The sequence below is a fragment of the Eublepharis macularius genome, chromosome 6 (genome assembly GCF_028583425.1).
Source record: "Eublepharis macularius isolate TG4126 chromosome 6, MPM_Emac_v1.0, whole genome shotgun sequence".
Taxonomy (NCBI): domain Eukaryota; kingdom Metazoa; phylum Chordata; class Lepidosauria; order Squamata; family Eublepharidae; genus Eublepharis; species Eublepharis macularius.
Genome location: NC_072795.1, coordinates 101,018,921 through 101,032,914, shown reverse-complemented (window position 1 = coordinate 101,032,914; position 13,994 = coordinate 101,018,921). Strand labels below are relative to the sequence as shown.

Genomic DNA, 13,994 nt, shown 5'->3' with positions numbered 1-13,994 from the left:
TCACCTAGTCTGCTCTTGCCCGCTGTTTTACTAAGTTTCGCTTAAGAGCATGCCAACTGTTCTGCCACCTGGGGATCACCACTACCATGGGGCTTTTTTCACAAAACACATCTTCTGTGTGTGGAAAATGTGAGTGAAAAGGATCAACCTCCTTCCCTTAGGAGACTCTGCAAAACTGCAAGGAGTCATTGAAGTCAGTCTGCCTGCCAAAGTTCAGATGCTGCAGATACTGGCCTGGCATATTCTTGTTCCTTACGGCTGTGGGGGGAAAAAAACCATAAATACCTTTTCATGGGCCAGCCTTGCCAATTCCATCTCCTCCTCCAACACTTCAGAACTATGATAAAGTTCAGCCAACATTTGAGAGCTGTCTTCCTGCAGTTTACTCAAATCACGAGTATGGTTTTGGAAGAAGATAGTAGTTTCCTTTTTAAGGCCTTCCATCTTCACATCAAAAGAGACATCACATCAAGATTCAGAAACATCACCAACATTTACTGGCTTTTTCTAAATTAACGACACCACTAATTCATGAAACAAGGATATAGGAGAGACATTCTGTACCTTCTGCAGATGTTTGAAAAAAAAGAAAATCAAAAGACTGATTTTGACTGCACTTAGCAGAGTACAATAATTGGTACATGGGAGGAGGCTGTGAAAATAATTACCTTTTCAGCCAATGATGAATACTCCTTCAAGTTGTTCTGCAGTTGAAAATTTATGTTCAGCACAAGTTTCACTACAGGTGAAAGACTATTTAATGTTCTGCATACTCCAGATGTAAACTCTTCCTGAAAGCAAGAAGAGATGTAAAGTACCACCGTTTCCCCATTTTAAAACTGAAATAATCAATAGGTTTTTTTTAAAAAAAAAGATCATTCAAGTGTTATTTAGATGCTGAGTTGAATCCAAAGGCTACTTGCCACATAGAGAGAGGAAGAGCAATGTTCATTGTCCCTCCCACTGTAAACAGCCCCCTCGGGGTCCCGTCTCCCAGGAACAGCATTTCAAGATTGATCTTTGATGTGCCACAGGATTCAGTTCTTGCAATTGCCACAGACCAAACTGATCTCTCAAAATTGTCACTTAGACTGCACAGTATCTTTGCTTTTCTAAAAAACCAGTTTTTATGGCCAAGCAACTTACTAAACCGCTGTCTACAACTATACTTACTATTAATTTCTGCAGGTCATTTTTCATTTCAGCTGTCAGAGACGCCTGCTTCAGTACCTTTTCAGAAACCAGAGACACTTCTGTGGCCACTGCCTCTTTTACAGAACTGAATGCTTCGCCTACAGCTGCTGCAGTAACTCCAAAGGCTGAAGAGCTAGCAGACAGAAAGTCACCTGTAAGAAGGAAGATTTTATTAAAGAACAAAGATGTATTTAATTGCTTTGAACTGAGCCACTTCATCATCAGGTGAGTGTTCAGGAACCGATCTAGCTCCAAGGAGATGATGTAAGCTTTTTAAATTACAGATACCCCAAAACAAGAGTGCTTACCGACAGAGATGACATAATGATCAATCATCTGCTGCTGTTTCCAGTAGTTCTCATTAACTGAGTTCTGCATTTTGTTGAAGAGAGCGTTCATTTGGTCTGTAAATTTTGTTTGTGCTTCGGTATTATGTTGATCAACAGCTTTTTTACGATCTAGTTTTGCATGAAGACCAGACACATCTTTGGTAGTTTCTTCAACTGTACTAAGTAACTAAGATAAGAAGGGAAATGTTTTGTCATGCTTTGCATTACCATCATTGTCACTACACATAAGAACGTATCAATTGGTCAGTCACATGAAACTACACTGTACCCAACATTATTTTCTAGACTGTATGGCTCTACAGTATAGCAGGTACCAGTTCCTTCACTGGGCTTATGGTATCAGTTTTCATAATCAAGTTCCAGAGAGGAAAACCAGAGAGGGTTCCCTCTCAAGACAGGGTCTCTGCACCCTTGCCAAGCAGCAGCCCCTTGAGGCAGAGAGTTTCACTGAGGCTTTCAGAAACAACGGGATAAAGCACCACCAGCAACTGCAGGATATTTGCACTTCCATTCAGATCAGGCCTCAGATTACTGGGAGAGGGGGGAGTCAGCAGCAGCCACCAAGTGCCTTTCAGCTTTTACAGTGTGGTGGGGAGATTTCCTAGCAGCTTTAAAGCCTGGCCGGGTGAGTCAGTACCTTTTGTTGATTAGGTGTTTTTTAAAAAAAGCAATCCCTGATTGAGAACGAAAAACAAAGCCACACAATCCCAAAGGGCCCCTCAGCTCCCTCATTAAGCTATGCCAGTGATGGAAGGGGAAAGTTTCTGTAACTATGATTTATATTTTAGAGGCTATCCACAGACTGGAGGTGCCCTGCTACCTCTACAGGCAAGACTGAAGGCGTGATCCCTTCTGGAGAATATAAGGCCTTCACAAGCCTTCTTTCTATAAAGGATCTACTCTTCCGTCTTAAGAGGGGGCCAATTCACTGCCACATATATGCCTAATTAGAACTGGAGCCTATTTTTTGGACTGCTAGCAACTTTAAGGTTTAACGGCAATTATGAAAACTTAGATACAACCATGTCTTTATTGCCTCAACTGTGAACGTATTGCAAAAACCTAAAACAATGAATTGTGCAACCTCAGTAGCTGTTCCATGAAGCTTTTCTTCTGTATTTTCCAAAACTGATGTCACATATTCTTCTTCAGCAAGAAGCGTCTTGGTCAATTCCAGGTGCTTCTGAGAGTCCTCCAGTTCTTGTCCCTTAATCTGGAGATCTGTTTTGCATTGCTCAAGTTCATTTTTCTGTACAGTGAATAATTCAGTGACCTGTATTCCAAGAAACACTTTTTTAAAGTTATATTAAGGTCAGCCAGGAGGGGTATTAAGAAGTCCATCTTGATTATAAGGTGTAGTTTTCAAGACAGCAGGATAAGCCAAGTATTAGAAGTGACCAACAATTTAAGCACATTTTTAACCCTAAAGATCTGTATCATCAAGTGCAGGACTATTTCGTAACAAGTGAACTTTAGGTTTAAAAAAAACCTTGGAGAGTTAATTGCTTCAGCGGTAATGTCTTACTGAGAGACATGTTTTAAGGGAGTTTATAGTTTACACTGGTGGAATAACAAAGACTGGAAGTCAAGCATGGCAAAGTTCATGAAATTAGCTACTTTAGGTTAGTCAACCCATATCATACACATTAACTCCTGAACTTTCATTAAAAGATGCAATTAAAACAAGGCAGGCACAGGGTGATTTTGTTTGTTTAGCACACAAAGTTCTTCTATATTTAAAATGCATGCTGTGAAGGCAGAGAATGTTCATTCCCAATAGCCCATGCACAGAGCTCCACAAATCCGTTTAATAAGGCTTCCACAATGGCAAATGCCATGCCTCAGAGCTCCACAGGGTTTGTAAAAAATGCAGGGGACATATGGAAGGCAAAAAAGGACACTAGACTAGAATTAGCTCTTCCCCAGTGCCTCCACCAGATGGCAATATAAGCACTGTATAAAATGAAGCTAGGAACTTAAAGGGGTGGGGTGGGGAGGTTGAAAGACAGCAAGAGAGAGAAGAGCTGGGTCTTCTCGTTTCAGGCAGTGCTTTGTAGAAGATGCACCAGTCTTGTCTGGCTTGAAAAGCTAGTTTGAGGGTCAACAGATGCCAGAAATAACAGTTAACTAGTAAGCCAAGGTAAATTGTGTGGACTTCCTCCCAGACAGCTATACTAACAGTTTATTTTAGTTCATATGAGCCCAATCTTACATTAAAAACTGAGCAAAATCAGTCAGAATGCTTCATTTTAACTAGGCCCAACAAGTTACATTAGTCCCTACACAATACACATGGTATTCACATCTGTGAGAAACTAGGAGTTTTGAACTGATGGTTTACTGAAGTTATGCTTTTTTGAAACTATCCATGTTTAATTTAACTTTTTTAACCAACTGTTTATTTTCTTAATTTTTAATTGTGTCCACCTTTCTCACTGAGACTCAGGGTAGATTATACAGTGTAGGTCAATACAATCAAATATTTAAAAACAACACTTCAATAGGGTAGGGACTGTAGAAATTTGAACAAAAGCAGAAGCTGATAAACAGCTGAAGATAATGCTAAAACAAATCACAAGCAGTTTAACATAACATATTACACGGCACAGAAATTACTCATAGAAAGTCCACAGTCTGTCTCTTTACCAGCATCTCTCTGCACCATTTCCTTACAGTACAAGCCCTCTTGCCTATGTAAAAAAAAAAGCCTCAGTCTTGCAGTTTCAGGAAAGCCAGGCATAGGTGTGCACACTCCGGGATTCATGAATTGGCAAAATAGGCTGATTTATACTGATCCAGCATAAATCAGCTATTTGTCTCACATTTATTTAATCTCATTTTATTTTTTACCTCACCTTTCTCCCCAATAGGGATCCAAAGCACCTTACATCATTCTCATTCTCCTCCATTTTATCTTCATAACAACCCTGTGAGTTCGGTCAGGCTGAGTGTGCACGACTGGCTCAAGATCACCTAGCAAGTCCCAGGGCAGCAAGCCCACGAACCTGGATCGCCCAGATCCTATGTCTGGTAATCACTGGCTCAGCTTGAACATTTTCCCCACATGAATCCTGCAGATTTCCCACAATATTACACTGCTCTTTCAAAAGGTTCAACTCATCATAACATATACTAATACCCAAGTGGCCCTGATCTGCAGATACTTAAACCTGCAGATTGGAGCCACCTGAAAACAAAACAGAGGCTTCTGCAACCTGGGGCACCCCCCAAGATTGTAGAAAAATCCCAAGAGTAAGAAAGATGCACTGAGGGGACTTAACCCCCTCCTGAAACAGCATGCTCTGTGCAGAGGCACAATTTACAGAACATTCGGGGGCAGCCCTGCTTATATACCACTCTTCCAGACAGATTAGTGACTCACTCAGAACTGTGAACAACTCCGTGTTATTATCCCCACAATAATGCTGGGGAGCTGGGGCTGAGAGGAGTGGCTAAACCAAGGCCACCAGCAGAGTCCATGGAAGTAGTGGAATCTGAACCAGCAGAGTGCTGAGAGCTGCAGCAAGCAAGAGGGAAGTGCCAGCCGCACGAAGTGGAAGCAAGCCTTGTGCCACTGCGGGAGAGTGGCACAAGGCTGGTAAGGGAGAGGAGGCAGCAGGCAGAGTTGATTCCCATCCTGCCTCTCCACCCCACCTGAACTCTAATAGGGCTCTTCAAGTCACTACTGGCTACCTTTAAACTCTGAAGCTCTGGCAAGCCTTCCCCAGCCTGCTTTTCTCTATCAGCTTTACATTGCAGCTCTAGAGTCTGACGTTGGGCTTCTTTGGTTTGACACTGGATCCCTTGTTTCACTTTGGTTCTGTTGGGTTTTGTTGATTCAACTTGTATGGAAGGAGGACTTGCATTTGGGACTGGCTTTTGGCCTGGGGTTGACTTTGCTTAAGGATTCCCCTTGCCTAGAAAGGCTTAGAAATGTTTTCCCCATAGGAAACGAGTGGCTGGGTCAGCTTGTTCTGGGGCCCATAGAATACAGCTCCTGGGTCTAATCTTACTGAAATTTGGGCGATGGTTAGTGGGCAGGAAGTAGAGTCCCAGCAAATTAGGTAGAGGTTGCTTGAGAAATGGCGCCACAGCCCCCCAGATAGTTTTTCCCATTATTTCCACAGGGTATAATGGCCTGATAAATTCAGGATTCTCTAACTCAGGGGTGGGGAATATTCGGCCCGTGGGCCATATATGGCCCGCAAAGTCATTGGGACTGGCCTGCGGAGACGAGTGGCAGAGCTGCGGGTGAATCACGGTGCTGCAGGCAAACGCAGCAGGCGGATCCCCGATCCCATCCTTCTCCCCTATGCCCACTTGGCGGGGTGTGTGCTCCCGCACTGCAAGAGCAGGCAGCGGCAGTGAAAGCAGGCTGCTCTCGCTGCCGCTGCCACCTGCTGTTGCCAGCATCATGCGGGACAAAACAAACTTGGCCCTTGGAGGGAAAAAGGTTCCCCACCCCTGCTCTAACTGGATTAGAGAATCTGATATGGATTTCAGAGATGAATTTTATTTTTTGTATCACAGAACCCCAGATCCACATTGTCTGTTTGTGTGCGTGTGTGTGCACCCCTAGCCAGGAGAGGGAGAGCCCTCTTAACTTCATCAGGCAGGCCATTTCATAATGTGGGAGCCACCATAGAAAATGTGCATGAACAGGCAGTTGTTAATTTTGCCCATTTGCAGGGTTGCACCTGCAGAAGACCCTATTCAGATGAGGAAAGCTGCTGTGGTAGACCACAGGGGGAGAAGCTATTCTACAGTTATGAGGGACCAAGGCCAATACTAGCCAATACCTTGAATTGAGCATCTTAACTGACGGGTATCTACAGCGACTGTAGAATGGCAGTAATATGCATGTGCTTCATAGCTCCCGATAATTACTGAGATTACTGAGGGGAGACCTACGTACAGTGCATTACAGTCGTCTAGTCTCAATGCTACCATGACATGGATCCAGGTGGTCAGATAAGCCGTGTCAAGGTAGAGCCATCTTCCATGCTAGACTGAGTTGGAAGGCCTTTTTTGCAGCAGTATTTACTTACTTCTCTAGCAGCAAAGCTAGATCCAGTATAGCCCTAGCTTTTTACTGTGTCTGCAAGGGGCAATTGAGCCCCATCAAAAGTGGGGAGCGTGTGTCCTTCAAGATCTCTGCCTTCCCAGTATTCAAGCAGCTGTAACTTGAAGTGGTTGGCCTATGAGTCAGCACTCTGCTGGTTTGAATCTCTCTACAGCAGTCAGGCAGTGACTCAAGACCTCCACTGCCTCTCCAGGGTATTTGGATAGCGAGATATAGAGCTGGATGTCATGTGCATTATGACATCCATCTCCTAAGCTATGAATGATTTATCCTAAAGGCTTTATTTAGAGTTTGAATAACACAGGGATAAGATTGCTTCCTGTGGGACCCCACAAAATAATTCCCACAATGAAGATAGCTGGTCTCCAACAGGAACCCTTTGATCCTGTCCCACGAGGAATGGCACTTCCCCAGATACCTACTTCAGCCCCCAAACACCTCAGCAAGATGGCATGATCTATAGATCCAGGAAGAACAGCAAAGAAGTGTGGCCTTTTGCCTACATTCAGACAGAGGTCATCACCAAAGCCACCAGAGCTGCATCTGTCCAATAGCCCAGCCTGAAATCAGACCGAAAGGGGTCCAAAACACTAGAGTTATGCAAGAAGACCTGGTGTTAGTCTGCTACTGTTCCCTCAATCAGAGTAGGTAAGAGACTGGGTGATAGCTGGCCACATCATTTTTGTCTAGGGATTTTTTTTAGCAGTGGGAGAATAACATGCAATGTTGGTGTGAGCTTAATAAAAGTTACCTCTGTATTCAAGAACTTACAGTCTGGCTTTCTCTTTATTGCCCTCCCTCATGCATGGGGAAAAGTCCTGCTGAGAGAGTGGATTTAGGTGGAGGTCTGATCACCCTTTCAGCTCCTTTACACTGGGCCTTGGCTTCTTTGTCAGCCTTGGTACCAAAACTAAGTCTGAAGCGGGATGTGAGCCATGATAATGGGCTTCATCCAGTGATGACTGAAGTTGCAAGATGCTACCAACTTGAGTGCCTTCCCCTGAAAGGAATTACCTGGATTTGCCAGCAATTTGTTTCCATCACCTTGTAGCCACCTCTATCATGGTAGCTAGGACTATTCCCTCCCTTAATGAAGCAATAGCATGAACTACCTGCTGGAATGAGCCAGTAATTCTTCTGTTTGATTATACTAACTAAGCAAGGTGGGCCAGGGTCAAGCATAAAGGTGGCAAGCTTTGTTCGTCCAAGCACCTGCCAGCATCTTCAGGTCATAACAGCAGCAGTTCATCCTAATCTGTGTGACTAAACAACTCTGCTGACATAATGCGGCTCTACTGTAAAAATAGTATAAAAGATGTGAGCGACACGCCTACCTTTCAAATATCTGGAAAAGAAATATGTGGGCCTCCAAGAGTTTATTTCCTCACGTAGAGCATTAATTTCCAAAAGATATGTGTGGACCAAAACAAGGCATGTGAGTTTTATTCTTTGTTAGTTTTCCTGGCTTATCAAACCTAGTAATTCTGTTTTGCTGGAGTTGTGAATCTCTGGAAAACCCATAAAATGGTAGGCAGGATACAACTATTTTTAACAAAGAGTTATCGCCGAGGGACTAAAATATATTTTCTCTTGTTACTGCTCAGCTTGACAGAGGCTGAAGTGATTAGATAGGGAGGACTCCCTCTTAAAATGTTTCACTTTCAGTCAGGAAAACTGAAGCTTCCTCAAAATGACAGACACATTAGGCCACCTGCATCCTTTGCAAAGGCCTGAAAACAAGCTCACTTACTCTTTTCAGTTCTTCCTCCATGGCTGCAATTTTCACAATGTACTCAGCAATTTGTTCTTCTTGGACTGTCAGTTTCCCATGAAGAGCGCTACGATAGAATAACCACTGAACAAATTAATGCTTGCAAAGGATAAGAACGAGGCAAAGATATCAGCATTCTCACTCATAGTTGGCAAAAAGCTTTTCCGCCTTGCTTTAATATAATTATAAATTAACAGATTTCTCATATTACTAGTAACATAATTTTCTCCTTATGTATATAGATGGACCATTTATACTGAAGGCAATGTTATGACATATAAACGGTCTACACTTCCTAGGCATTCTAACAGAAACAGGTTCCCTTGGTAGGGACCCAAAGCAGTTTACGTTGTTCCTTCCTTCTCCGTTTTATCCTCATATCCTACCCTCTCAGGTAGGTTAGGCTGAAGGAGAGTGACCACAACACTACTTTTTCCACAACAGCATTGTGGAGAGCATAAAGAAAGATACTAGTTGATGCCAAGCTTTCAGAATTTACAGGAAGTAGATACTCACTCATAATTTTCCAAAGAAATGTAGACTCCATTTTTCTCTCGTGCAGCAGCAAGATCTCGTTTTAAGCGCTCAATCTCTTCCGTGTACTCCTGTGAAAACATCGGTACAGTACGGGAATGCATTCTTTTCAAAGCTCACGGTCTAATAAGTGACTCTGACTCTGCAACCACCCGAAACGAGCTGCAGTACTGTGGGCAAAATTCCCAAAATTTATATCTTGCCTTCCTGCCATTGTCAGGGCCACCAAGACAGCTAACAGACTGGAAAAATACGTAATTAAAACCAAGCTAAAATATACATAAAACTATTAAAATATAGGGCAGGAAGGAGGCATAACTGAGGGAACACCAGATGAAACAGAAGTCTTTACCAATTGGCGGAAGATGGCAGCAAAAGGAGACAAGATAGTCTTCTTGGGGAGAGAATTCCAGAGTTTTGATGCTATGTCCATGAAGGTCCTCTCCCAGGTTGCCACCCGCCTCGTCGCAGAAGGCAGGGGCACCTGAAGCAGGGCCTCTGAAGATGACTACAGTGGTCAGGTAGGTTCGTAAGGATGTAGGTGGTCTTTCAAATATGCTGGTCCCAACCATATAGGGCTTTAAAGGTCAACACCAAGACCTTGAATTGTGCCCAGAAACAGATTGGGAGCCAGGATAGATGGGCCAAGACTAGGCTTGTCATTCCTCCGCCAGGAGCAGGGGGGGAATCCCCTGCTCCCACCTCCTCCCCTGCCCCCACTTACGGGCTCATTTTGGGTCAAATTGGGGCTGTGGGGGGTGGCGGCAGGGGATTTAGCCCTTTAGTGAGCGTGCTCATGCTCTCGGGCCACTTTGACCCGCACGATGACATCACTTCCCAGAAGTGACGTCATCACGCATGCCTGGGAGCGCACGTGTGAAGGACGAGGCCAGCACAGAGTAAGTGCCAGCGTCCCAGTCTCCCGCCGGGGGACTTAAGGGACCTGGCAACCCTAGCCAAGACTGAGGTGACCTGGTCCCCATGACCAACTCCAGTCAACATCCTGGTTGCAGCATTCTGCAACAATTGAATTCTCTGAATACTTTTTATGGGCAGCCCCACATAGAGTGCATTGCAGTAATCTAATCCAGATGTAATCAGGCCATGCACCACAGAGGCCAGATTTTTTTCTGCCAATGAAAGGGTACAACAGCTGACTAAGCAGTTGAAACTCGTAAAAGGCACTCCTAGCCACAGCTGCCATCTGCTTACCCAGCAGGAGGTCTGGGTCCAAGACAACCCCCAAACTATGGACATATTCTTCCAAGAGGAGCGCTACCCCATCTAGAATGGATGACACCTTAAGTCTTAGATAAGACTTTCCAGCTCACCAGTAGCATTTCCATCTTGTTGGGATTAATTTTCAGTCTATTAGTCTGCACTCACTCCAAAAAGAACCAGGTATCAGTTCTGGGTTTCTACGGCCTCCCTAGCATCAGCCGGAAGCACTAGCTATAGTTGAGTCATTTGCGTATTGGTGACAACCTAACCCAAATCTCTAGATTACTTCATCCAGAGGTTTGAAGTTGAAAAGCATAGGGGACAAGATGAAGCCTTTGGGGACCCCAAAAGGCGCGACTAGGCAGCAGTCTCCCAGCACCACCTTTTGAAACCAATCCTCCAGGCAGGAGAGGAAGCAACACAAAATGGTGCCTCCCAATCCCTACCTAAGAGGAGGTTTGGAAAGATATCATGACTCAAGGTATTGAAAGCCACTAAGAGTTCTAGCATTGCAGTCCCTCTTTCCGTCTCCCAGTGCAGCTCATCCACTAGGGCAACCAAGGCTGTTTCAATCCTAAAACCGGGCCTGAAATCAGATTGCAAAAGATCCAAATAATCCACTTCCAGCTTCCAGTTGTCCAGCCACCTCTTGTTCAACATTTGAGACTGGCTGATAGTTACTGAGCTCTTCTGGGTCCAAGGTAGGCTTCTTTAGAAGTGCATGTACCGTAGCCTGTTTCAAAGCTTGGGCAACCACCTCCTCTCTTAAGGAGGCATTAACTACATCTCAGACCCAATCTGCCCCCCAATTCCAATTTAAGTAATAAGGAAGAACAAGGGTGATACAAGGTTCTGTCCACATCCTCAGAATGAATAAACTGATAAATATCCCAAACAACCAGACAAGTCAGCACCCCCAGCACCATCTGACCCTGTTGCTGCTAACAGACAGTCCAAGTCAGTATGGATATGAGAGGTTTTATTTGCAAGGTGTTGAGCAAAACACTCAGTGGGCCAAACAGTATTTTTCCTCGTGCTTCAGGGCAGATCCCAACTGGCTTCTGACTACCCAAAACAGCTCCATTGGCCTACTCTGTGCAGATCCAATTGTGGCATTGAAGTATATAGTTTCTTTGCCGCCATCACCACCACGAAGGAGGTTTTAAAGTGAGCTTTAACCCTGGTCTTATCAGATTTGTCCAGAGTCTTCAACTAGAGCAACAGTCCACTATTTCTCTAGCTGTTTCCCTCATCTTTTCATTGGTTGCAGCCCTCCAAATACAGCAAGTGACTACCTGGGCTCTAACACCTGAGAGAGGGAGCCATTTCCACATCCGAGAGGTCGACCAGGGCATTGATAGGAGCACCAACCCCAACAACAGGAAAATTCCCAAGAACCACCAGAAAGCCATTAATGCTTAATAAAAACAAACCTTAATAAGTGCCCGCTTTGTGAGCTTCTGGTTTACTTCAGGCTTATTCATGATATTCTTTGCTCTATGAGCATATTCAAGAGTACTCAAAGTTTCCTATTATATAAGAAACAGACAAGTGATTAAGTAAAGGTTTGCTATCGCAGTGCTTTTTTAAACGGAGCACTCTTATGCACAGTATTTTCAGAAGTTCCCTTTTCCCTTCCGCACAGGGAAATGGAGCACTCAGCCCTGCAGGGCGTTCGGCGACTCCTAGTTAACCAGACTATCACCAGTTGCCACCCCCCTGCTTCATTTGTAAGTTTCCCACCAGTGGCACAATGCAGGGAATTTGCTATATCCCCAATTAATACAAAGGACCTCGAAGCCAACAAACATACCTCAAGATTTGCTGAAGCAGGAGAAACTGTAGCAATTATGCAAGTTTTTGTGCGTCCTCCAAGGGAGTCCTGCAAGATTCTAGTGAGCTTCGACTCCCTGTATGGAATATGTGGGGTTCTTTCAACGAGAGCAGTAATTACTCTTCCCAGAGTCAACAAGGACTGGTTGATATTTCCAGCTTCCCGAGCTCTTTTGTCAACTGCTCCAGAACGACCTATGTTTTCACTTCCTGCCAGATCAACCTATAAGCAAAGCTTTGCCTAATCAATAAGTTGCTGTAGCTGTTCAGAAATACTTTCCTAATATGCCAGTAGGTACGTCTTTTTTTTGTAACAAAAATCTTAGTGCCACCGCCCACGTTACTCACATGTGTGCCAGCCCCTTGTGTCATTTTAGCACACGTGAGATAAAACTAATAGTGTCTTAAGTTTATGTTGTAAGCCTGAGCCTATTTGCAGGGAGGGTGGGGTATAAATCGAATAAAATAAATAAACACCCAGTAACAGTTCTGATGGTGACATAAGGAAACCACATCTCCCCCGCCCCGCCTCCCACCTTAACTACCCTTAATTATTTCAATGTGTAATCCCAACTGGTATAACACCATTTATGGACACTCTAACTTACCAAATTTAGCTTCCCAATTTTAACAAGCTCTTCTCCATCCATTGTTGTTTCTTTCATATGTAGTGTGATTGAGAACACTGAATGCGACCGGCTGCAAGAGAACGCAAACGGTTTCAGGTAATTATTCCCACTGCCCTTAAAAATTTGATCAGTGTTCATTTATAGTAACACAGCAGGGGCCAACAGCTCATTTGCTTTAAAAACATTTTTCTGTATTTTAGTGGCAGATTCCTGTGTCCTTAGTTTTATATTGCACTTCATCAAGAGCCAAATGGGTAAAACCTGTTTCCAGGTTTGAGAGCAACCCCTCACACCCACTCAGATAGGAAACAACTGGGAATGATTTAACACTGAAAATGGTAACTGAGTTCTTGGCTCACCAAATTCCAAACAAGTTATATCCTGATGCAGGCAACAGGGACTTACAATTAGATTGCTTCAGAAGATGACAGCAAGGCTTTAGCGCTAAAATTGCCAAGATTCACACCTCTTCTATCCATTGAACAGCTTCACCTCTATAACATCAGTCTCTTATTACTGTATGTAGGACTGTGGGAAATACTTGTTGGTGTCTCTGGTGCCCTCTGCTGGCTGCCTGATTTAAATGTATTCTTCCACGCAAGTAGACAGAAGGCAGTCTCACAGGGCAATGGCTCAAACTGTGGGATGAGGTGCAATCCCCCCCCCCCGCCCGAACATAAAGTTCTTGGTCAGGATAGGATTCTCAGGCAGATGGTTCCTTCGTCCCCTACTAGACAGGAATAGATTGAATGCCTTTAGATGTTGACCTTCACTGACCTGCTTTAGATTTGCGGGGAGGACAGCAATCTTACTGTCCCATCAACCCAATGCAATGTGTTCAGAAGAAGCTGCTGCTTTGCTCAGTTCACCCATCATGGCTTTAGGCGGGTCAGAAATATACTATTCTTCCAAAAGTTTGAGAAATATGGACTTCCCCTATAATACAGTGTGTTATAACTAGGCTTTAAGGGTGTTTCAAGTTATTCATCTACAGTTGTTGCATGTTTATTTTGAAATATTTTAACTTCTCTGCAAGTCAATCTCCCTAAGGCAGTTAATACTTAATATACAATTTAAAAACTAACACACTAAATGTTTAAAAATGCATACCAATTCATACAATTTCCAAATTAAGTAGCCTGTAGAACCACTAAGCTACTTGTTTGTATGGTGTTGGACTAAGACCTGAGATACTCATCTTAAACTCCCAACTCTGCCATGGAAGTTTGCTGGGGGACCTTGGGCCGGTTACACACGCTTAGCCTAACCTACCTCATAGCACTGTTGAGTGGTAAAATGGATGACAACGCAAGTTGCTTTGGGTTCCCATTGACGACAATGGTGGGGTATAAATGAAGATAATAAATAAATATCTCCAA

The 13,994-nt window shown here is 43.9% G+C and overlaps 1 protein-coding gene across 3 annotated transcripts in view; it reads right to left on the bottom strand.

Moving 5' to 3' along the window:
* Window positions 1–13,994, bottom strand: part of KIF11 (kinesin family member 11) — a 43,546-nt gene that overhangs the window by 16,199 nt on the left and 13,353 nt on the right. For all 3 annotated transcript variants that reach the window (XM_054982784.1, XM_054982783.1, XM_054982782.1), the window contains 10 exons: window positions 12,595–12,685; window positions 11,967–12,209; window positions 11,587–11,682; window positions 8,915–9,003; window positions 8,378–8,465; window positions 2,629–2,817; window positions 1,503–1,710; window positions 1,174–1,346; window positions 669–791; window positions 286–444 (listed from right to left, as the gene is read on the bottom strand). In XM_054982784.1, coding sequence (XP_054838759.1) covers window positions 286–444; window positions 669–791; window positions 1,174–1,346; window positions 1,503–1,710; window positions 2,629–2,817; window positions 8,378–8,465; window positions 8,915–9,003; window positions 11,587–11,682; window positions 11,967–12,209; window positions 12,595–12,685 — 1,459 coding nt within the window. The remainder of the gene's footprint in view (window positions 1–285; window positions 445–668; window positions 792–1,173; window positions 1,347–1,502; window positions 1,711–2,628; window positions 2,818–8,377; window positions 8,466–8,914; window positions 9,004–11,586; window positions 11,683–11,966; window positions 12,210–12,594; window positions 12,686–13,994) is intronic.